The sequence below is a fragment of the Hemiscyllium ocellatum genome, chromosome 3, assembly GCF_020745735.1.
Source record: "Hemiscyllium ocellatum isolate sHemOce1 chromosome 3, sHemOce1.pat.X.cur, whole genome shotgun sequence".
Taxonomy (NCBI): Eukaryota; Metazoa; Chordata; class Chondrichthyes; order Orectolobiformes; family Hemiscylliidae; genus Hemiscyllium; species Hemiscyllium ocellatum.
The window spans coordinates 24101348-24126813 of NC_083403.1; the positions used below are offsets into that span (position 1 = coordinate 24101348).

General features: G+C 41.5%; 1 protein-coding gene across 3 annotated transcripts in view; it reads left to right on the forward strand.

The window, feature by feature from the left end:
* The first annotated feature begins 9665 nt into the window (after positions 1 to 9665).
* si:dkey-16j16.4 (uncharacterized) overlaps positions 9666 to 25466 on the forward strand; it is a 110332-nt gene continuing 94531 nt past the window's right edge. For 2 of the 3 annotated variants that reach the window (XM_060856174.1, XM_060856182.1), the window contains exon 1: positions 9666 to 10237. In XM_060856174.1, the coding sequence (XP_060712157.1) occupies positions 10169 to 10237 (69 nt within the window). In that variant the 5' untranslated portion in view covers positions 9666 to 10168. The remainder of the gene's footprint in view (positions 10238 to 25466) is intronic. The other variant, XM_060856192.1, reaches the window with a different exon arrangement.

Genomic DNA, 25466 nt, shown 5'->3' on the forward strand with positions numbered 1-25466 from the left:
AACTACCTCATGTCCCATTTTTGGACTTCAGATTTTCCTCTTAAGTGCACTGCAACACCCCCTATACTTCTCAAGGGATTCAATTGATCCTATCATTTATACAGTCTTAGAGTCATGGAGGTGTACAGCATGGAAACAGACCATTCGGTTCAATATGTCCATGCCGACCAGATATCCCAACTCAATCTAGTCCCACCTGCCAGCACCCGGCCTATATCCCTCCAAACCTTTCCTATTCATATACACATCCTGATGCCTTTTAAATGTTGCAATTGTACCAGTCTCCACCACTTCCTCTGGCAGCTCATTCCATACATGTACCACCGTCTGAATGAAAGCATTGTCCCTTAGGATTCTTTTATATCTTTCCCCACTCACCCTAAACCTATGGCCTCTTGTTCTGGACTCCCCCACCCCAGGGAAAAGACTTTGTCTATTTATCCTATCCATGCCCCTCATAATTTTGTAAACCTCTACATGGTTACCACTCAGCCTCCGATACTCCAGGGAAAACAGCCCCAGCCTGTTCAGCCTCTCCCTATAGCTCAAATCCTCCAAACCTGGCAACATCCTTGTAAATCTTTTCTGAACCCTTTCAAATTTCACAACATCTTTCTGCAATGCAATATTCCAACAGTGGCCTAACCAATGTCCCGTACAGCCACAACATGACCTCCCAACACCTGTACTCAATACACTGACCAACAAAGGAAAGCATACCAAACACCTTCTTCACTATCCTATCTACCTGCGACTCCACTTTCAAGGAACTATGAACCTGCACTCCAAGGTCTTTTTGTTCAGCAACACTCCTTAGGACCTCACCATTAAATGTATAAGTCCTGCTAAGATTTGCTTTCCCAAAATGCAGCACCTCGCATTTATCTGAATTAAACTCCACCTGCCACTTCTCAGCCCATTGGCCCATCTGATCAAGATCCTGTTGTAATCGGAGGTAACCTTCTTCGCTATCCACTACACCTCCAGTTTTGTTGTCACCTGCAAACTTACTAACTGTACCTCTTACGCTCGCATCCAAATCATTTATATAAATGACAAAAGGTAGAGGACTCAGCACCGATCCTTGTGGCACTCCACTGGTCACAGGCCTCCAGTCTGAAAAACAACCCTCCACTACCACCCTCTGTCTTCTACCTTTGAGCCAATTCTGTATCCAAATGTCTAGTTCTCCCTGTATTCTGTGAGATCTAACCTTGCTAATCAGTCTCCCTTGGGGAACCTTGTCAAATGCCTTACTGAAGTCCAAATAGATCACATCTACTGCTCTGCCCTCATCAATCCTCTTTGTTACTTCTTCAAAAAACTCAAACAAGTTTGTGAGACGTGATTTCCCACACACAACGTCATGTTGATTATCCCTAATTAGTCCTTGCTTTTCCAAATACATTTACATCCAGTCCCTCAGGATTCCCTCCAACAACTTGCCCACCACAGATGTCAGGCTCTCTGGTCTATAGTTCCCTGGCTTGTCCTTACCACCCTTCTTAAACAGTGGCACCACGTTTGACAACCTCCAGTCTTCCAGCACCTCACCTGTGACTATCGATGATACAAATATCTCAGCAAGAGGCCCAGCAATCACTTCTCTAGTTTCCCACAGAGTTCTAGGGTACACCTGATCTGGTCCTGTGGATTTATCCACCTTTATGTGTCTCAAGACATCCCCCACTTCATCCTCTATAATATGGGCATTTTTCAAGGTGTCATCATCTATTTCCCTACATTCTATATCTTTCATATCCTTTTCCACAGGAAAGACTGATGCAAAATACTCATTTAGTATCTACCCCATTTTCTGCTGCTCCACAAAAAGGCCACTTTGCTGATCTTTGAGACGCCCTATTCTCTCCCTAGTTACCCTTTTGTCTGTAATGTATTTGTAAAACCCCTTTGGATTCTCCTTAATTATATTTGCCAAAGCTATCTCATGTTCTTTTTTTGCCCTCCTATTTTCCCTCTTAAGTATATTCCTACTGCCTTTATACTCTTCTAAGGATTCACTCAATCTATCCTGTTTCTACCTGACATATGCTTCCTTCTTTTCCTTAACCAAACCCTCAATTTCTTTAGTCATCCAGCATTCCCTACCAGCCTTTTCTTTCACCCTAATGGGAATATACTTTCTCTGGATTCTCGTTATCACATTTCTGAAGGCTTCCCATTTTTCAGCTGTCCCTTTACCTGCGAACATCTGCCCCCAATCAGCTTTTGAAAGTTCTTGCCTAATACTTGACACGTCTCCTTTTCCTTGATCAGAGCCTCAATATCTCTCGTTACCCAGTGTTCCCTACTCGTGCCAGCCTTACCTTCACACTAACAGGAACATGCTGGCCTTGAACTCTTGTTATCTCGCTTTTGAAAGCCTCCCACTTGCCAGATGTCCCTTTACCTGCAAACAGCCTCTTCCATTCAATCTGTGTAAGTCTTCATCACAAAGGGTTGTTGCGGTTGCCACATAAAGTATATTCAAGACTGAGATATGCAGGTAAAGTAAATAATCAGGAAAGCGAATAGAGTATTAGTTTTATTGTGAGGAGAATTGAGTACAAGTGTAGGAAGGTTATACTTTAGTTACACAGGTGAGACTGCATCTGGAGTACGTGTACAATACTGGTCACTGCATGTATGGAAGGATGTTAATGCACTGAAACCAGTTCAGAGAAGGTTTACTAGACTAATTTCTGGAACTAGTCCATTTCTTTATGAGGAAAGCCTAGACAGAGTAGGCCTGTATTTCTGGAGTTCAAAAGAGTCAGTGTTGATTTAATAGAAACATATATGATTCTGAGGGGACATAACTGTGTGGAGGTCAAAAAATGTTTTATAGGAGAACCTAGAACGGGGAGGGGGTCATTGTTTAAAAATAAGGGTCATCCATTTAATACAGAGATGATGAAACCATTTTTCTATCTGTGGGTTGTGAGTCTTTGAAATTCTCCTCCTCAAGATACAGTGGATACAGGACCTTTAAATATTTTCAAAGCAGATGTAGATAAATCTTTGATTGCCAAGTGAAATTATTCCACGAAGGTCAGTATCTCGTCACCAATTATTTATGTGTGCATGACACCCACCCAACTAGCTCAGAGCCAGCCCCTAGAGTGAACAGAACCGCTGACACTCCTGTTTGTCTCTGTCAGCCAGGGCTCCCTGTTTGGACCAGGTTAACAACCACAACAGGGAACTCATATTCTGTGCGGTCCACCTGGCTGGCCTTGTTCCAATCAATATATCTTTCCCCAACTATGTCCTGGGACCTTGGTCCATTCTTTTTCCTGTAGCTTCTCCTGGGCCATTTTTACACTGGGTCTAGTTCCTCTGAGTCTACCTCAGAGACTGGCGATGTGTCCTGGACCAAGGGGATGAGGCTGCCATGTCCATCTCATTCTCAGAGGTTTCTTTGATGCTAGACAGAAGGGGTGAACCCATGGGTTTCGACAGCCTTGTCAGATGGTCTGAGGGGCCAGGTACATTTTATTCCTGCTCCATCTGTGAAATTGCAGCTTTCTTGTGGTCTATGTGCTTGTTCAGGAATATCTCACCTATCTGAACTTTATATATCATGGGACCTGACCTCATATCGATCATGCCTCTTACCCGTGCGGGGCCATTCCTATGATTTTAACACTGAACGTTTTCTCCTGAAATAAACAACCTCTCTTGCTTAGGGGAGTCATTGACATTCCTGATGCCGTTTCATCCTCCCTTCCTTTCCCAGGCCAGGGAAGATCAGGTTTAACCTTGTGCAGAGTCTTCCCCTCATTAGCAACTCTCCTGGAGCTGTCCTTGTAGTTGTTCGAGGGGTGATGTGGTAATCAAACAGGAACCAGGACAGTTTGGTATTGATTGAAGTTGTAGGCTGTTTCTTTAAGCCTGCCTTCAAAGTTTGGACTGTTCTTTCCATCAGACCACTGAATGCTGGATAGTATGGAACTGTCCTTACATGTTAAATGCCACTTGACTTCAGGAAATACTCAAATTGCTTGCTGGTAAATGATGACTTGTTGTCTGTGACCAGCACCTCTGGGAGTCTGTATATTGCAACAGATGCTTGCAGCTTTTCTATTGTCATCCCCATGTTGGATGAATGAACTCTCTGCACATCTATCCACTTTGAATGGGTGTCCACAATGACTAAGAACATAAAGCCCATGAAACGACCTGCATAGTTGATGTGTAACCAAGTCCAGGGGTTACCTGGCATTCCCATGAATGTGGGGGAGCTGCTGATGGTACTTTTTGTCTTTATTGGTATGCTGGACACTGCCCCACCAATACAGTTATGTCAGCATTCAATCCTGGCCACCAGACATAACTTCTCACCAACATCTTCATTTTTTTGGATGACCCCTGCTGTAGTTCAGCCAGTATCTGGCAATAAACTTTGTTCGGAACAATCATTCTTATTCCCATAATAATATGCCATCCTCTACTGTGATCGGGGTTCACCAGGTCCAGAAAGAACTTCATAAGAATCCCTACAGTATGGAAACAGGCCATTTGGCCCATCAAGTCCACACTGACCCTCCAAAGATTAACCCGCCCAGACCCATTCCTCTACATTTACCCCTAACTAACTACACATCCCTGAACACTATGGGCAATTTAGCATGGCCAGTTCACCTAACCTGCACATCTTTGGATTGTGGGAGGAAACTGGAGCACCCAGAGAAAATCCACGCAGACACAGGGCGAATGTGCAAATTCCACACAGACAGTCACCCGGGGCTGGAATTGAACCTGGGTCCCTTGCGCTGTGAGGCAGCAGTGCTAACCACTGAGCCACCATGCTGCCCCATGTTTCTGGTTGTGATGGCCCTTTTGTTTCCCACATCACCATCAGCTGTTTTAGTTTTGCCAGGATGGGATTTTTTTTGTGTCCAAAGTCTGATATTGTCAGTGATGACTGGAAGAGTGTCAGAATGTTTAAACCAGAATGGACTTTTCTAGTGGTAGCACTACCGGTGGTGTATCCACTAGAGGAAGGTGGCTCAGTGTATCCACATTTGCTACTTAGCCTCCTGGATGGTGTTCCAACTTATAATTGTATGCATTCAGAATAAGAGCCCACTGCTACATTTCACCTGAAGCTATCAGCAGCACGGCCCTGTCTTCTTTAACTAGCCCTTGCCATATGATACTGTACGGGGAGGTATTACATGTCAGCACCACATCTTGCTTGGGACTGTCATGGACCAACACCTTAGATGATGATAGGTACTTCTTCACTTTCCTAAGATTATATTTTGGCTACAAGACCATTACCAAGGCTGGCCCTTTTTCAATAGAAGGTGTAAGGGTACCAGGATGGAACTGGGTTACATATGAATTTTCCATAATAATTTACTAACCAAAAGAAAGACATACACTCCGGTACAGATGTGGAGACCAGGGTAGTTTTGATCACACTTACTTTATCTTCCAATGATTGTAGCCCTGTCTTGTCAACTCTGCAGTCTTAATAGATCACTTGGGGGACCTGGAACACACATCTTTTCTCTCCTAAGGCATACACTTGCCTTGAAAAATGTTTAAGCCCTATGCCAAGTTCTCTAAATGCTCTTTGTTGGTCTTCCCGGCCATTAGCAGATGAATAGTGATCTGGGTAAACCTTGTAAATTGTTCTCCATTTTCTGCTGGAAAATGGCACAGGCTGATGATACCCCAAATGGCAGCTTTGTATATTGGCACAAACCCTTATGGGTATTAATTGTAGCATACTTCTAGGACTCCTCGTCTAACTGTAATTGCAGGTACACATGACTCATGCCCAGCTTCGTGAAGGACAGCCCTTCTGCCTGTTTTGTGTATAAATTCTCTGTGTGAGGGATTGGGTATTTATCCAGCTGTGAAAAGCAGTTTATTGTTTGTTCGAAATCTCCACAAAGGAGAACCAACTCATCATATTTCAGAATCGCTACGAATATTGCAGCCCATTCTGCAAATTATACTGGCTTGATGATTCCTTTGCTTTCCAGGCTCCTAATTTCTGCCTCTACTTTTGCACATAAGATAAATGGCACTGGGTCTTGCAAAATTATGGAACTGCTTCTTGGTCAACATGTAAGATGGCCTTGGCTCTTTTGATAGTCCCCAGACTTTCCTGAAAACTTCTGGGTCTTTCATTAAGACTTCACTCAGGCAGCAATTTTCTCATCAAAAAAGGTTGAGCCAAGCAAGTTGAATCTTTCTCAAATAGTTTCACCCCGTCAATCTTGGGCCAGAGCCTTTTACTACATTTTGTGATATCTGGATCAGCCACTTCTCATATGAGACCGTAACCGATGTTGTACCCTTAATTGCACCAAGCTGAGGTATATGTTCTCAGCTTGGCTGAAGTCTTGCACAAACTTAAAAGTTGGAGTCCTGAATGAATTTTAGGAAAGTCTGGTTCTGCTGTCACTGATACAGCTGTTGCCAGCATTAACCTCCATTAGAATTAGGTGACCATTTAACCAGACATATATTTTGCTTGGTTTTGATTTGGTGCTAAGCAATTTCAAACCAGCTGTAGGTAGACTTTCCAGGGTGGGCACCGTCTTAGATACAGACCTATGAGTTCTCTTACTCAATTAGGTGTGGTGGGACTCTTTAGCTGTCTTAAATCCACATACTGGTAGCAACTACAATGCCCTGCCAACCTGGATCCTTGAGAAATGTTTAACTAACCAATGTCATTTACAAAATACCTTGCAAGAACTGTAACAAACTCTACATTGGACAAACAGGCAGAAAACTAGCCATCAGGACACATGAACATCAACTAGTCACAAAAAGACATGACCCATTCTCACTAGACTCCTTACTTGCAGATAAGGAAGGACACCACATCGACTGGGACAACACATCCATCCTAGGACAAGGTAAACAAAGACATGCATGAGAATTCCTAGAAGCGTGGCATTCCAACCAGAACTCTATTGACAAGCACATTGATTGGACTCCATTTACCACCCTCTGAGAAAAAGAACAGGAAATGGCATCACCACAGGAAATGACATCACCACAGAAAATGGCATCACCAACTCAAGGAACCCTAAACATATAAATAGAAAGCTGGTCACTAAAACCAGTGCTTCACCGGAGGCTCACTGATGACGTTACCTAGTATGGTGATGAAACATCTGAAAATGAACCTTCCAGCTCAGCGAGCAAACATACATCCAGAATCTCAACCTGAGCTACAAATCTTCTAAAAACTCGTGAAAATTTTAACCATTTGGCTGAGGTTTGGCTTTGTTTTGGGGTTTTGCTGTGGGCTGACCTAGAGTCCCTCTGTTCAGGATGTGTGTTAAGGCTATGCAATTGCCTTCATTAAAGTGTGTTCCCCAAACTCAGTTGGCCTGGCAAGACTATCCACATCCATCAGATTACCCTGTAACTCATAAGCTCCACTTGCTACTTTCTAATGACAAAGCCAGTTATAGTGCCTGTTTGAAGTCATGTTGGGCTTCAACGAGTGGGGCTTTTGCATGGTCACATCATTAAACCCACGTACCAAACGGTCTCTCAGCATCTCACTTATGGTTAAACAAAATGACATATCTCTGCCAGATGTCTTAAACTCATCAAGTTTTCCGATATAGATTTCCCTGTGTCTTGAACTGCTGTGTAAAATCAACAGTATCTCAGATTTAGAGGAGACTTGGGGTCGTAATATTCCTTAACAAAAACCATCAACTCTCGAAAGGTTTTAGAATCTGGCGTCCCACGGAAAAATAAGCTCCTAATAACTGATAAAGCTGCAGGTCCACAAGCTGTCAGGAGAATTACTTGGGCTTTTCATCTGTCCCAAGGTAATTTGCCTGAAAAAAAGCACACTCTCCGCATACTGGGTCCAGTCTTTGACAGCAGAATTGAATGAGTCAAACTTCCCAAATAGTGGCATGATGCCAGAAATGCTTACCCTTACACAAGAAATGACTTTTGTGAGTGAATCTCTTCATGGATTTTCTTCTCTTGTGTTTTTCTCTCATTGCCACTAAAATAACTCTACCAAGGCCAGTATCCATCACCAAGTCACCTTTTTTTTAACACATGCATAGTACATGACACTGACCAAACTAGCTCAGACTCACATCCTGGAGTGAACTTCTGACAAACTTGTTTATCTTTTTCTTTTTCTTTGTTTATTTTTCTTTTTTTTATTTAAACCCCCACACTATCACCTAACTGTGGTAGTGCTTATTCTTTCCCCAGTACCCATGGTGTGTGTGTGCAGGTGTGAGTCACAGTGAAAGACACAAGGTGCACAAATCTTTATTCAAGTTTCCACCACCAGGAGGAAAGGAAACACCCGAGTGGCCAGTGACAAGCAGTGCCCTTCACATCAAAGGGCAATGCTGTGTGATCAAACAGTGAAGGAGAGGGCAGGGATCACACTTGTTTATTTTTTTTCTTTTTCTTCCCTTTTTCTTCTTTTTTTTCCTTTCCCCCATACTACCGCCTAACTGCGGTAGTGCTTATTATTTTTATCCCCAGCACCTATGGTGTGTGTGTGCAGGTGTGAGACACGGTGAGAGACACAAGGTGTACAAATCTTTATTCAATTTCCACCACCAGGAAAAATAGGAAAACACCCGAGTGGCCTGTGACAAGCAGTGCCCTTCACATCAAAGGGCAATGCTGTGTGAACAAACAGTGAAGGGGAGGGCAGGGATCACACTTGTTTATATCTGTCAGCCAGGACTCCTTGATTGGACCAGATCAACATCCCTAACCAGGGAACACATATTCCATGAGATGCACCTGGCTGACCTAACTCCAAACACTACACCTCGGAGATGAAAAGTTATCAGGATATACGTAGAGTTAAAATTAAAATCAGATCAACTATGATCTACTGAATGGCAGAGAAGGCCGAATGGGCCAAATGGTGAAATCTTGTTCCTTGTTTGTACATTCGCAATTCTCATCTACAAATCCCCAAAGAATAGCTGTCTGCTTGGAAATATGGCAGAGGAATAGAAGCATTTAAAAGTGCTTGGATGAATATTTGAATAAAAATAATGTCAGGGTCACATGGAAAAGGCAGAAAAAAGGCAGTGAGTCTTCAGACTCATCCAGAGAGCTAGCACAGACACATTGGGCCAAATAGCCTCCTGCACCATAACACTTCTGTGACACTGAATGTCATTGAATGTGTGCAAGTGGAAATAGGATTATGTCGTAGACCATTCAGTCCATTTTGTCTGTGATAGGCCTTTAGTCCCACTATCCTTACTGTATACATAGAATTGCAATAGTGTTCCTCTGAAGTGTACACCTTTATTGAATCAATATGTAAGTAGAGGCACGTATTTGCACATCCATGTCAATTTACATGTCGGCATTTATTTCACATGCAATTACTCCGTCGGTTTACCATGATAAGTCGAAACTAGAATAACGTTGTGCTTATTGGAACTTCACACACAAATCTCTCTTACAATTAACACCTTTAACTTGTACACAGCCCCAAGCGCCTAATGTGTTACAATTACCAACAGGGGGTGTCAAAAGTGCAATATTTCAAGGAATAAGCTTCTTCAGGTTTAACTCCGCCCTGAGGGGTGATACCAGCCTTTCCCTCCTCCCCTCTAATGTGTTTTCTTTTCAATCGGTCAGCCAATAGCGGGCCCTGGGGGTGGGAGCACGGTTGGCTCTCGGTTTTATTCGTTAAAGTTGTGGATGAGGAAGGTCGGTAGCTGATGAGGAAAGAGAAACGCGTGTGGCAACGTCCTAACATCACACGGGTTTCACGCTGTCTGTGCGGGGAGACGGCTTCCTCATCGACCCTCCCCCAATACAACCCTCATTTACAACCTCCAGCAGCGTGTGTGTGTGAGTGAGAGTGTGTGAGTGAGTGTGCAAGATCCTGTAACCTCTCAGTAGCGGAACTGCGTTGTCGTTAAAGCTGCGGATCGCTGTTAGCCCCCACTGCTCCAGCCATTGTATCGCTGAAGAGATCGGACTGAAGGAGGCAGTCAGGAGTAAGGCTGCTCTGGTTTTAGGAGCGTCTGCAGTCAACAAGTTCCTCGTAGCTATTGGTATCTCTCAGGATTCCTTCTAGCCCTGCCTTAAATGACTGATATCGCACACCTACTTCCAACATTCCTGCACTCATTTTTTTACGGATTCTGCAACCCATTAGGTTTTGTTTCACACAATGTTGAAGGTTCTAACCAAAAAACTCAGAGCACAAACGTTGAATGAGATCCAGCCCTTTCAACTGAAGGTGAGTAGGGAGTGCAGTGTATCTTTCCAACTTTGTTGTTTGGCGTGTGGGTAACCTTGCCATCTATGAATGGGCCATGTGACATGTTGAGAAACAAGGCAGTCTCATGGCTATTCTGAAGATATCGAGTTATCAATTATTCGATTAGTTTGCACGATCGCGAGAATATGCTTGAGACCAGACGATTAAGTTAGATAGCATTTTTTAAAAAAAAGTGATACTTAAATGCATTTCTTAATTGATCTCCGGTTTAATGAGACATTAACTTTTGAGACAGCTGTCGATGGACACTACACGTCAGTTATTGGTTTGCTCATTAATGTGCCATTATTGTCAAAAGAAAAGTTCGTGTAAAGTTGCCGCTTTCTTTTTCTGTTTTCCCTTCCTGTACCTCCTTTCACTGCTGTGTCTGTCAAATAATCTTTTCCTGGTGCCGGTGGTCAGTTATGGCTATTCCCTGAGTTGTAAGGAGGGCCTGGATTGAGCCGTGAGTCACTGCTTCCTTCTGGTGTGACGAAGGTGTTGACCTCAATTTGGAGGCTGCTAAATACATTGGGGGAAGTGGGGGATGGATAGAAGAGGGCTTGGCATTTGGACAGCCTGTAACACGGATCCCCTTGGTGGTGCCACAGAGTGGTTAGTTGGCTGGATGAAGTCCATCTATTGACCATTCTTCACTTGGCCCTCCCCCCACTCTTACACCCCAACCTTCACCCTTCAAACCTCACCCCCAAGTCAACGCCTTAGGAAAACGCCTGCCGATTCTGTTGGGGGCGCACAGTGGTCTGGGATTGGGGTGGCAGATAACCCAGTCTGCACTGCTCCCATGGTTTCTGATCCTGTCAGATTCAGCCTGGCACTGGATTGCAGAGGGCAGTGACAGTAGGACTAGGGCACCAAATGTGCTCATCCATCCTGTAGCCCAAGCTGACCAGTCTGATGACTGGAAACATAAGACTTGTGGCATCAGAGGATTTTTTGTGAAACTTGAAAGGGTTCGGAAAAGATTTACAAGGATGTTGCCAGGGTTGGAGGACTTCTTGAGCTATAGGGAGAGGTTGAACAGGATTGGGCTGTTTTCCCCAGAGCATCGGAGGCTGAGGGGTGACCTTATCAAGGTTTACAAAATTTGAGGGGCGTGGATAGGATAAATAGGCAAAGTCTTTTCCCTGGGGTGGGAGAGTCCAGAACTAGAGGGCATAGGTTTAGGGTGAGAGGGGAAAGATATAAAAGGGACGTAAGGGGCAAGTTTTTCATGCAGAGAATGGTGTGTGTATGAAATGAGCTGCCAGAGGAAGTGGTGCAGTCTAGTATAATTGCAACATTTAAAAGGCATTTAGATGGGTATATGAATAGGAAGGGTTTGGAGGGATATGGGCCGGGTGCTGACAGGTGGGACTAGATTAGGTTGAGATATCTGGTCGGCATGGACGGGCTGGATCGAATGGTCTGTTGCCGTGGTGTATATCTTTATGACTCCATGGTGATTTGCTGTTGCACGTAGTAGCTGAGTTAGCATTTGTGCATTTAAGACAAGAGCATGATCCAGATTGATTTGTTGATGGAATAGAAGAAGTGGGGTGAAAGGCAGCTCCTGTGACATTTGGGATGTATGACTTGTTGCTGTGCTGCTTATTCTTCTTCCGTGTCTGAATGGGCATGACACACAAGATGAACCTACATTTCTCAATACTGGCCATTGGAAGACTGTTGGATTGGAAGCCAGTTTTAGTTTGGTACAATCAAGGGACACAATCATGTGAGTTTTTAGCCATTAGATGTGATGTTTCCAAAGCTCTGGGATTGTTCTGTGGTCTCGGAAATAGGAATTTTCCTTTAAGACAGGGCTGGGAACAGCGATCAGATAACTGACAGCATTTAGCAAAACTGTACTTTTATAAAGTGTAATCAAAATGTGATAAAAATAAAGTTAGAAATGATAAATGGTTTTTGAGTTGGATGATCCCTGTCTATCAATCTGCTCATCAGTGTTTGCTTTTCCAATCAGTTGGATAACCAGTGGTGGGTGTATAGAGGTGACTAGAGACAGGAGCCTAGGACAAAAGCTCTTGGATCAGGTCCCACTCAATTTGACAACATGACAAAGGTGTAGAGTCGTAGAGTCACGCAGCATGGAGACAGACCCTTTGGTCTGACCAGTCCACACTGAATATGTTCCTAAATTAAACTAGTCCCATCTACCTGCACTTGGCCCATACCCCTCAAATCTTTCCTATTCATGAACCAAACTTTTAAACATTGTAACTGTACCTGCATCCACCATTTTCTCTGACAGTTCATTCCACACAAACTCTGTGTGTAAAAAAAAAAGGTTGCCCCATGTCCTTTTTAAATTTTTCTCCTCTCACCTGAAAAATATGCCTCTTAGTTTTGAACTCCTCCACCATAGGGAAAAGACCCTTGTCATTTATCTTATCTATGCTCGTCATGATTTTATAAACCTCAATAAGTTCACCCCTCAACCTCCTGTGCTGCAGTGAAAAATGTTCCAGCCTTTCCAGTCTATTTTTCTATCCCAAACTTTATATTTCCAGCAACATTCTAGTAAATCTCTTCTGAACCTTCTCCAGTTTAATAATATCCTTCCTGTACAGGCCAAGCAGTATTCCAGAAGAGGCACCACCAACGCCCTGTACAACTTCAACATGACGTCCCAACTCCTATACTCTAACATCTGAGCAATGAGGGCAAGTGTGCTAAATGTCTTCTTAACCGCCCTGTCTACCTATGACACACATTTCAAAGAACGATGTACTTGAACTCCTACGTCTCTCTATTCTACAACAGTACCCTGAACCCTGCCATGAATTGTTTAGGTCTTTCTGATTTCTGTATTTTCTGATTGCCCATTCCCCCTCATAGCCTAATGCCCTACTAAACATTTTAAATGAAGAGTTTAGTCACACCACCTTGATTTCCAGATCCTTTCATGATGGATTATCTCAGTTTATAAATGTTCGGTGTTTGTGCGTGAATGATTATGAACTTATACCACTCCCATGGGAGAAAAAAGCTTCCTATGTCTGAGTTTATTTCCATTCATGTGAGCCTAACTGGCAAGACTGGTGTTTTTCCATCCCTCATTGCCCTTGAAGGTGGCGTGAGCTGCCATTGTGAAGTGTGGTAGTCAGTGCAGGGTAGGTATACCCATAGGGGTGATGTAGAGTGAAGTCCAGAATTTGGCCAAACAATCATATTCTGATTTGCAGATGATATGACCTGCTGCCTAGTTCTGGGTGGCAGAAGTCATGGGTTTGGGAGATGCAGTTTGAAAGACCTTGGCAAATTGTTGCAGTGCATTTTGTATATCTGTTTCTAAGATTAATATTAATCTGGAGGAAAAAAAATAAGCTGAATCATCAGCAACCCTGAGCAAAGTTGATGGACTGAGCCTTCAGAGAGTAATATTGCTCCAGCCAATACATTGTGCCATTGTCTGATTTGTTGCTTGTTGAATGAAATACGATTTCACACTTTCTAAATGTTGGTGCAGAAGCAACAAATGCAGTGCTCTGACAAGAGGGGCCCACCAGCATATTTGTGGTGCAAAGGAATTCTGTTAAGCTTCATCAGATATAATGTGACAGGGGCACACTTGTGTCAACAAATTGGTGATTGCATCCAGCCTTGTAAACTTACGATCACTCCTCCTCTCATGCAAATTTCTCCTTTTTGTTCCTGAAAAGATTGACTGGGGCACATATTCTGGGAGCCGGCAGCTCTCTAGTACCTGCTGCTTCTGTGTAAACTAGTTCCCTGTCCAGTACACCCATTACCTCTGATCCATGTTTTTCTCATTTTTAAAGAGCCCTCAATTTAAAAAAAAACTTGCATCCTTGCTTTCCGATTCCTTCATGGCCTCATTTTCCCCTCTCCATTCCGTCCCCTCAGTAATCACCTTTGCCTTCTTGCACATCCCTCTGTGTTTTATGATGTTCTAATACATAAAAGGTGGAACACAAATGTCAGTCATGAACCTATTTTTCATGTTATACAATTAGCACAGGAACAGGCCCTTTGGCTTACCAAGCCTGCACCAATTCTAATCCTTATTTAGAACAGTTACTTATTGTCCATATGCTGTTTCTATGTTCTTCTCCCATTCATATGTCTATTAAGGTACACCTTAAATGTTGCGAACATGCCTGATTCCACCGCCTCCACCAGCAGTGCATTCCAGGCACCCGTCAACCTATGTGTGAAAAATTTTCCCGACACTTCTCCTCACACTTCTTCCCTAAACTTTCCTCCTCTCACCTTGAACCTGTGCCCTCTTTATACTTGACCTTTCAACCTGGGAAAAAGCCTCTGACAATCCACCCTATCTATTCCTCTCAAAAAGTTTGGAGACCTCTATCAGGTCACCCCTCAGCCTCCGTCTTTCCAGTGAAAACAATCCATGTTTATCCAATCTCTCCTCATGACTAAAACCCTCCAGACCAGGCAACAATCTGGTAAACCTTCTCTGCACCCTCTTCAAAGCATCCATATCCTTCTGCACCCATGACTGCACTCAAAATTTTAAATGTGGCCTAACTAAAGTTTTGTACAACTGTAACATAACTTGCCAACTTTTTATATGTGATGCCTTGGCTGATTAAGGCAAATGTGCTGTACACTTTCTTGACCACCTGTGTTGCCCCTTTCAGGGATCTGTGTACCTCTACACCAGATTTCTGTGTTAATGCTCTTAAGCATCTTCCATTTATTGTATAATTTGCCTGAATTTGATCTTCCAAAATGCATTATCTCACATTTGTCTGGATTAAACTCCATTTGCCAATTCTCTGCCCAAATTATATGTTATCTTTCTGTCTCTGTAAATGGATGTGGTTGTTTAATCTACTTTTTTTTAAACAACTATATGCATTTGTATATCATGATCTCAGAATGTCTCAATTCCAAAAGTGCATTACAGCCAGTTAAATACCATTTGGAATGTAGTGACTGTTATAATATAGGAAATTCAGCAGCCAATTTGCTCACAACAAGCTCTATAAAGAATAAGTAAATAAATGATCACATATGTTCCCTGAGTGTTGCACAAAGTCTGACACATTTTACAAGTCTGCCAGTGATTGATTGGTCCCTACTCCAGATGGCAGCGTTGCTGGAGTCTACAGATGTTTGACCAACTAACTCATTTTGCTCTGCAGCGAGAAATGGCAAGAAACTGAAGTTTCAAAAACAAACCAAAAAAAAAATCCTCTGGGTCACAAGCTGAACTCCAAATCTCAACAAAGCTGGCTGAGGAAAGGAAGGCCAGAGGCCAAGTGAATCCAAGATGCTCAGAAGTTAGAGTGGCAGAAACAGATGCTGTGGAACAGACTATTTTCTGTTAGCATTAGATCTAATCAGAAATGGTATAGCATTAAAGGGAATTGTTAACTTTAAAGGGTGAGATGGAATGAAAAAAAATCCTGCACTTAATGACCTTTAAAGTACAATTTCTATTTGTCATCCTTTATAAAATACTCCTTAAATTCAATATAATTTGATGTTTCTTTTAAGTGACTCCATGAGCAATTTTGTTTTTTTGCTCCTGTCTTAAGATTTTGTCTTAACGTTAAAGGAGCGAGATAGATTTAAGTTGTTGTTGTTGTTATTCTTTCCCATATATTGAAACTGCAGAGCTGGTATTCTGTTCAGGTGTGACTTTGATCTCTTCTCCTTGTCGATGGTTTCACAAAGGATGATATCAAGTGAATGAGAAGAGCTGTCATATTGCTATTCCTCCAACCTCATAGCTGTGAACAGGAGAATGTGCATATGTTATACATCAATGAAAATGCAGCTTAATTGTGCAAAGTCAGTCATGTCTCTGTACAGTAACAGAATAGTTTGGGATTGCTTGTGGGACTGTGAAGTGTAATAGTTGCACTGGCTGGGCTTGGGAGGCTGTCAAGATGACAGAGCCTGACAATGTGAGAGCAACTGCAAGCAGATTGTGTTTGACAGTACAAGAATTGGCCTTGTTAACATACTGTGAGCATCATTGCACCAACTGCGAAACAATACATTAAACCTGCACGCAGTCAATATCGCACTGATATAAATATTATTTTTCTGCTCTAACTCTGAGGCCTGAAAAATAATGAAAGAATAGTGGAAGGTTATTTTTTATTATGTTACCAGATCTGTTCTAGATCTTAGCTGATTTTGGTCACACAGTTGTAATTGTGCAACACCTGGATATAATGCGCATAGGGGAGAATGTGCATATGGTTTGTGGGTGTGGTGTGGGGTGGGGTGAGTATCATCAGTTAGATAGAAACATCAGAACATAAATAGATCATTCAAGCCTGCTCCACTATTCTAGATTGTGGCTGAACATCTATCCCAGTGCCATATTTCCACATCGTACATCTATCCTTTTAGATGTGTTCCTACTAATTACATCAATCAGTCTCAGTTTTGAACTTGTTTAATGACTGAACTTCCACAGCCCTCAGAGTAGAGTATTCCCAAAATTCACACCCTCTGAGTGAAGGCATTCCTCTCACTTCAGTTCCCAGAAAGTCCTAGTCGTATTTGATAACTGCACCCACTTGTTGTAGATTCCACAGCAAGGGGGAATATCCTCTTTCTTAAATAAAAATAAAGTACTACAGAATCTGCAGTACTGAAATAAAAATAGAAAACTCTGGAGAAACTCCTACTATCTCTTCAATATCTCTTCATAGAACATTTCCACCCAGTCAGGAATCAATCAATTTCTGCTCATTCCAACTGCAGAAAGTATATCTTTTCTTAGGCAAGGGATCCAGAACTGTGCATAATACTCCAGTTGCAGTTTCATCGGTGGTTGACACTGTACTTACACTTTTCAAAGAGACAGTCCAGATATAATCTCAATGCAAGGGCCTTTTTCTGTTGTTATTGTCCAATGCCTTATTCGGAGTGCTGCTGGCTTACAGAAAAGAATAGCTGGTTATTCCATCCTCTTGTTTGTTATTCAGTGTCCTTTTTGTTGCCATATACATGGTTGGATATGTATCAGTCAGTTCAGATGTGTTATTATACTGGTCAGAGTTGGGCTTGAGATAGGGGCACTACCACTAGAACCGTAGATGTTGCCAGTCAGTCATCTCAACTGCAGAACATTCTCCGGCAGATAGGCTGATTAGGAATTGTTTGAGATGTTATTACATGGATCTCGAGCTGTTGGGACATGAATCATAGAGTTAGGAGCACTGCCACTGTGCTACAAAAGCCCTTTATATTTGTGGATTGTGAATCAATCTGTTCATAGATGCTATTGCCCACACTGTGGAGCAAGTGCGACTTGAACCTGAGCCTTCTAGCACAGAATAGACTTCAATTATGCTCATTATGCCTCACACCCCCTCTTTATTCCTTTCCTTTACACTAGGAGAACCTGTTAATGTTCAGACTGAGTAATAGCTTCTGGGTTACACCTGTGAAGGCATCAGGATTCCCTGGAGCTGTTTTGCAACAAGCAGTCAGCGTCTTCCTTTGGGAGAAAATGTACAGCCCATTGAGACACTGAGTCTGTTAGGTAGGCCTGAAGAGTAAGAATTGGACAGAGTGAGAATAGAACCTTCTGAAAACACTCAGCGGGCCAGGAAATTTCAGTGGGAAGAAAAACCTTCTCCAGGTTGAGCACCTTTCAGTAGATTGCGTTTCAGATCATACCTCTGTACGTCTCTCATTGCAGATGCTATCTCACAAATCCCCATCCCCATGGGTTACTTTCTGCTTTTCCTGTTTAGATTTCCAATAATTGCAATATTTTGTTTTTTTTATTTTTAAATGTTATTAAAATGTTTGTCTTTTTAATCCTCGTTGTGTCTGTTTCTCCATTTTTTGTGAATATTTGTCAGTTTGTTTAACTGCCACCTGAAGGTATATTACGGGATTTAAAAAAGGGAAAAGAAACCAAACCTGTTCATGGACGTGAAATATCCCAGCATTCCAAGCGACGGTGAATACCTCCAATTAAATGTACAGCGTCTTGGTTCGAATACAGGGCTTTCAGGCCCGCAGTGGATTCTGGGATATATCGGCCTTCATGCCGGCTTTTTGTTTCTGACAACAAAATGCAAGATAAAATCTGAAATAACCGTCACAATGCGAAGAAATTAGATTACTTACAGCGTGGACACAGGCCCTTCGGCCCAATAAGTCCACACCGACCCTCCGAAGAGCAATCTACCCCACTAACACTACGGGCAATTTAGCATGGCCAATTCACCTGGCCTGCGGGAGGAAACCGGAGCAAACAACACGCAGACACGGGGAGAATGTGTAAACTCCACACAGACAGTTGTCTGAGCCGGGAATTGAACCCAGGTCTCTGGCAGGCAGTAGTGCTAACCACCATGCCACCCAAGTTCACGCTCAGGCTGGGCGTTGGTCTGACTTTTTCTGACCTGCAGTTAGATGAGAATAAAGAAGTTTTATTTTCTGTTGCCCACTCCGTTGTACAGCAAAATGCTGGAGATTGACAGAATGAAAAGGCGTTTTTATCCCTCCCGCGCAGCAGAACAGAAATTGTCCTGTTTTCGAGACAAACTGTATTCGGTATTGTTTTGTGAACTTGCTGGTAATCGTCATGACCTTTTCTCGTTAAACCCAAAGGACGAAGCACTGTGCAGATTGAAATTTACTTGTGTTTTGTTTTTACGGAGTTAGTAATTGACAGGTCTTTACTCTCTCGACAGGGGGTTCGAATAAAGCCGTGGTATCGCGTTTTGAGAATTTTATTATTTTTAAAAGATCTGCAGGTTACAAAAAACTCACTACTGTAAAGGTAATTTGTAAGATTTTTGCAAAAAAAGTATTGTCTCGTTTAGTATTTCGTTTTTTGAGTTCAGTTTTTGTGAAAAGAATACAGCTATCCTTACCTGAGGGCTTGTGCCCGAAATATCAATTCTCCTGCTCCTCGGATGCTGTCTGAACCTGCTGTGCTTTTTCAGCACCACACTCCCGACAGCTAACCTTACCTGGTCTGATTTTTGTGCGAGTCTAATTTTACATCAAATTGATTGACACTCAGTTGCTAAGAAACCCCTCGAATGGAATGGTTGAATAATAAATTCACACCTAAGAATGTCCAGTGCTCTTTTTAATTCAATCAGCTCTAATCAAGAGAGAACCTTCATAGATATGAAAGTCCATTTCTATATTTTTCCTTGTCTGTCTTGTATGATCAACTTGAATGAAGTATTTAGTCTGAGAATGGTAATTATGTGTAGTTGAATCAATCCAAATTAAGCAGTGAGAATGATGCTGATGATTGTAAATAAAAATATACATGACCAATAGAACTTGCAAGGTAGTATAATAGGTGACATTTAAGAGATCCTTCACTCTTAAAAGAAAAACTTACATTATATAGCACCTTTCATGAGACTCCAAAGCACTTTGCAATGTTGTAGAAAATATCAGTGAATTTGTGCAAGGAAACCTTCACAAACACCAATATGATAATGGCCCAAAAATATGGGGTTTTTTTGTGATGTTCGTTGAGGGTAAAATATTGGCCGAGGCATTGAGAATAACCTTGTTCTTCAAAATGCTATGGATAACTTAGAGGACAGTTTAACATTTCATCTAAAATATGGCACAAGTTTAACAACCCAGCACTTCCCCTGTATTGCACTGGATTGTCAAACTAGTCTTTAGGATCTGGGCCTGGAACGGGGATAATGCTCTAACTCCAAGACACAAAGTACTGACTAAGCCATGGCTGGAAACTGAAAGTAGAATGGAAACTAGTAGGTGGAGTCTTAGATTTCGGTATTTAGAGAGATTTGGATGTTCTTGTACACAAATCACAGAAAGTAAACATACACGTTCAAAAAACAATTTACAGTGGCAAAGTAAGTGTTGTCCTTTGTTGCAAGGGAGTGTAAAATCAATATGCATATAGCCTCTGAACCTTAGGAAGGAAGTATTTGCCAAAAGTGGGTACAGTAATGTTTATGAAGATTCCTCAGATGGAAGGTTAGTTGGAAGATTTGAGGGTCCTTTTTTTTGAGGGTACATTGAGTCAATTGGATTTGTATTCTCCGCAGTTTAGAAAGGTGTTGGTTGATCCCATTGAATAGTGTAAAACTTGTCAAATGCCTGAGGCTGGAGAATCTACAATCAGTTGGTGGAGTCATAATTTCTGACATGATATTTGGAATTTAGGGCTGAGAAGAGGAGAAATTTCTGCACTCAGAGAGCCTTAAATGTTCAGTTGTTGTGGATATTTAAGTCTGAGATCTATAGATTTTCCAGAGTTGAGAAATTGAGGGATTTGGGAAGATGGGGTTGAGGTAGAAATTCAGCCATCATGAATTATGGAGCAGGAGCTTTATAGACTTTATGGTCAACTCCTGGTTCTACTTCTTATGGTAACTTGGTGATTCATGGCAACAGGAGTGAAATGTTTGATGCATGCATGGGACAGAGTGGTTGAGTGTTGACACAGGCATAAAGTAGTTGAGACAAGTAGCCTGTTCTCATCCTGTTAGTTTTTCATAAATTCTTAGTTGTACAAAGATGTATAATCCTGGAGATCTACAGTATAGAAAAAGGCAAACAGCCCTTTGTTTTTGACCAGTCCGGACATAATCACCAAACAACCACACACCAATTATATATAGATGCTAGATTTTCTGTGTTGTTTGTGTGAACATGTCATTCCTGATTTCACTACTGAGTAGCCTAGCTCCAATTTTGAGTTCAGATTCTGGACAATCTCACCACGAATAAAAAAAAATAGTCCTCCCTACCTACTTTCATGTGAGGTGATTGCACCTGGTGATTTGTTCCTGGGGAGGAATGCTGACGTGCAGATATGCTAATATTGAACTTCTTTGTGCCATACTGTCATTTTGTGCTGGGTGTAAATAAGCCATTTCTTCAACATGGCTGCCTGAAGCTTTCCTCCTCTCATTAAAAATTTACAATCTGGTGAAAAATTGTAGATCCTTTTATAAGGTATTCAATTGTAGATCGTTTTGATAAGCTATTCAGCACATTGTGCCTGTGCCTGTGCCTGTGCTAGTGCTCAAGGGAGGCAATGACCTGTTCGTATTATTGCTGGGCTGTTAATCCAGAGTCCCAATGATGTTCTGGGGGACCTGCGTTTGAATCCCATCATGGCAAATGGTGGAATTTGAATTCCATTTTAAAAATCTGAATCATGAGCCAATATCGATTGTTGGAAAGACCCATTGGTTCGCTATTGTCCTTTAGGGAAGGAAACTGCCATCTTACTGGTCTGGCTTACATGTGACTCCAGACCTACAGCACTGGTTGACTCTTAACTGCCCTCTGGGCAATTAGGGATGCACTATAAATGCTGGCTTAGCCAGCTAGAATTAAAAAAAATTAGTCCCATTCTTTTTAATATAGTTCTACTTTATAAATATTTATCTGTTCTCTTTTAAAATCATGATTAAACATTTTTCCACAACCTACCAGGCAATGCATTCCAGATTATAAAGCATCACTGCATTATTTTAGAAGAATTTTCTTCGCATCGCCATCTGCTTCTTTTGCGACATCTTAATATCTATCTTTTGGTTACCAACCCTCTTTTCATTTGATAATGTTTCTTCTGATTTACACTTTGAAATTCTCTCATAACTTTGTACAAATAGATCCTGAAGTCAGAGGCTGTGGGTTCAAGTTCCCACTCCGAACATTAAGCAGATAAACCTTGACTGATGTCCCAGTCTAGTACTGAGGGAGTTCTTTCATGTTGAATGTACTTCTTTCGGATCAGATGCTAAACCAAAAGCTGTGTCTATCCTCTCAGGTTGACGTAACTGATCCTGTGGTGAGGTCCTGATCACAAAAAGAATTAGATGGTTCATTAGCACGTTGCTGTTTGTGAGAGTTTGCTGTGTGCATATTGGGCTATTATGTTAAGCAAGATTGCAACACTGATTCCTTATTTGATTTTAAAAAGTACTTTAAGGTATCCAGTGGTCATGAAAGGTGCTGTATAAAGGCACATTTCTTTTACTGCTCTCAATTCTAAGAAATCAGTGATGGCAAGTCTTTGCAGCCATTGGCTGTGTTGTGTTTTACTTGATCAATACTTATCAGTGTTATGTCCCACAAATTGCCAGTCAGTCAATGCTATAGTAGATACGGAGCCAGTCTGTGAGATTTGATTTGATTGATTTCTTTAGATAAATTTACTTTTATTTAAATGTATTCCTGAAGGTTTTATCACATGAACTCCTGTCTGCAAGTATTTCTCCCACTCAACTTGCCATTTCCTTATCCCATCTCCACTATTTCTGTAACCAAAAGAAAGTGGAAAATCCACAGGTTTTTTTTTCTTGTAGTCCAATGATTTGGTTGTGCAGTAATAAATGAGTGGTTGAATGTTTTAATTTTAGGAGACCCCAGGGCCATTGATGAGGGTTAGAAATCATAGTTTTAAGGCATAAGCACGTTTATTTTAAATTAAAATTGTCTGGTCAAAATTTATCCTTTTAACTAACACTGAGTTTAAAAGAAAACAGAAGGACTGTGTTCATATTTCTGTTCTTTGTGGGGTGTTGCTGTATGTAAAATAGCTGCTGCATTTGCCTACTGGCAAACAGAGTGGGTCAGTGTTTTCAAAGTAACCCTTTGTATTCAGAATACTTTGAGATTTTTGAGAGGTGTGATGTGTCACCAGTGATACTTTATAAATGTTTTGGTCTAACCTGTTGTCTTGCCTTGCATTGATAATGTACAACTCGAGTAAAGAGTTATGTGATAAGTACAACATTAATAACACATAATATGCTAAGTGGTATTTATATGTAGATGAGGTAAATCCAGGCTAATTCTTCTAGGCTGAATTACAATTAGTGGAAGGTAAATTTAAACTGTGCTTGAGGATGACCTTCTTTGCTCAGTGTTTGGTATGAATAACTGGTTGCCAGGCAATAGAAGAAAGATTAGGGTCATTGAATCATTTAAAACAGCTTCACACAAGTAATTTCTGAAAGGCAGTGACTGTTGTTACATTGGCAATTTCTGTGCCATTTTTCTCAAGCACCACTCAACATTCTGACCTCCACCACTGAGAAGGACAGAACCTGCAGACATGGTGAAATCCACCATCTTTATGTATCTGTCAAAGCCAAGCCCCACCCTACCTTTGGTATATCACTATTCCTTCATCGTAGCGGAGTTCAGATTCTGAAATGGGCGAGCAATTGTTAATGAGGTTGTATTTTCAACATGCAGCCTGGGAAGCTGCTGACAACGACGCTCCACTACATTCTCAGTGACAAATAGGTACACACAATCCATGCTAGTCTTGTTCTTTCTCTGGGCAAAAAACTTTTTTTAAAAATAAACAACTATAGAGAGATAAATGGGTAGAAGGAATTGGTTAATTCAGAATGATCGACATGATGTTGGCTTTTTTTTTAGATTTTAAGTCAAGTAAAGCATTATTTGATTAAAAAAAGCACATGGAATTATTTCCGAACAGCTGAATAATTTATGTATGTTCAGAAACAAAAGCAGAAATTGCTGGAAAAACTCAGCATGTCTGGCAGCATCTGTGAAGAGAATTCCAGGTCCAGTGACCCTCCTTCTGAAGCATTCTGAAGTTCCTGTAGTTTTTAACATCAATATATTTTCTTAATGAAAAAACAATGCAAGGCCAAAAGCCCTCTTTACTGCCCTGTCTACCAGTGACTCCACTTTCAGAGAACAGTGCTCCTGGATGCCAAGGTACCTCTGTTCCACTATACTCCTTCAAAGCCCTACCAATCATCATGAAACTCCTACCTTTATTAGACTTTTCAAAATACAAGACCACACTTATCTATATTAAGCTTCATTTCCTATTTCTCGGGCCACTTTTGCAGCTGAAAGTTGTCCTGCTGCAATTTCTGACAACCTTCTTCACTGTTCATGATACCACCTATTTTAGAGTCATCTGCAAACTTACTAATCATGCCTTGTACATTCTATTCCAAATCATTCATTTGATAACAAACATGAATGGGCCCAACACCGACCCCTGAGACATTCCACTGGTCACAGGCCTCTAATCTAACAAGCATACCTTCCATTATTACCTCTGCTTCCTACCAAGAAGCCAATGGTGCATCCAATTGTGAGCTCTCCCTGGATTCCATGCAATTTGACCTTTTCAGAGCAGCCTACCGTGTTGAATCTTGTCTTGGGTCTGTCTGAGGATTAGTGGTAGAGAGAGACACTATGGTAGAGTCTCCACAGTATTACTTACTATGTTAAGACTGGAGGAGCTGAATATTATTTAAATGGAGAAAGACCAACTGAAAACTATAAAACGTAGAGATTCATGGATCATTGTGCATAAACCACAAAAAGCTAACATCCACGTTCAGGTTATAAGGAAGATAAATGTAATGTTGACTTCTATTTCTAAGGAAAGGGAATATATAAAATAGTTAGCTCTTGCTAAAACTACATAAGGAAATAATCAGACTACAACTGAAATATTGTGTGCAGTTTTCAGCCTGTTATCTAAAGACAGGTATATTGGCATTGCAGACTGTCCAGGGAAGGTTCACTAGGCTGATTTCAGGTAAGGAAGGAATGTCTTATGAGGAGAGTTTGAGTAGATTTGCCGTGTACTCATTGGAACTTAAGAATGAGAGGCAATTTAATTGAAATGTGCAAAATTCTTTTGGGACTTGACAGGTTAGATGTTGAAAGGTTGTTTCCTTTTTGGCAATGTCTAAGACCAAAGGGTGTAATCTCTGACTAAGTGGACACCCTTAGACAGAGATGAGGTTGAATTTCTTGTGAGGTTAGTAAATCTGTGGAATTGTTTAGTGCAAAAGACTGTAAAGGCTTGGTCATTATGTATATTCAAAAGTGAGGTTGCTAGATGTTTTTTTTTGTCCGTGAAAGAATGGAAGGTTATGGAGGAAAGGCAGGAAAGTGGAGCTGAGTATTGTCACATCAGCCATAATCTCTCTGAATGGGCTGAATTACCTGTTGTTACTCCTCTGTCTTAAATGTGTCTCAGTGTGTGATAGCAACTACCTTCGTGTCAGTTTAAGAAAAAACGTTCATAGTAGGATGCATATTTTGTGAAGGTTAGACTTGGCCCTCGTGTATTTACAGTCTATTTCAGGATCAATATGCAAGAGGGTTATAACAAAGGTCACTCTCGAGCAAGTGTGAGACTGGAGTACATTTGACTGAATCATTTACAAGGAGGAGATCCATGAATGGATTTGTT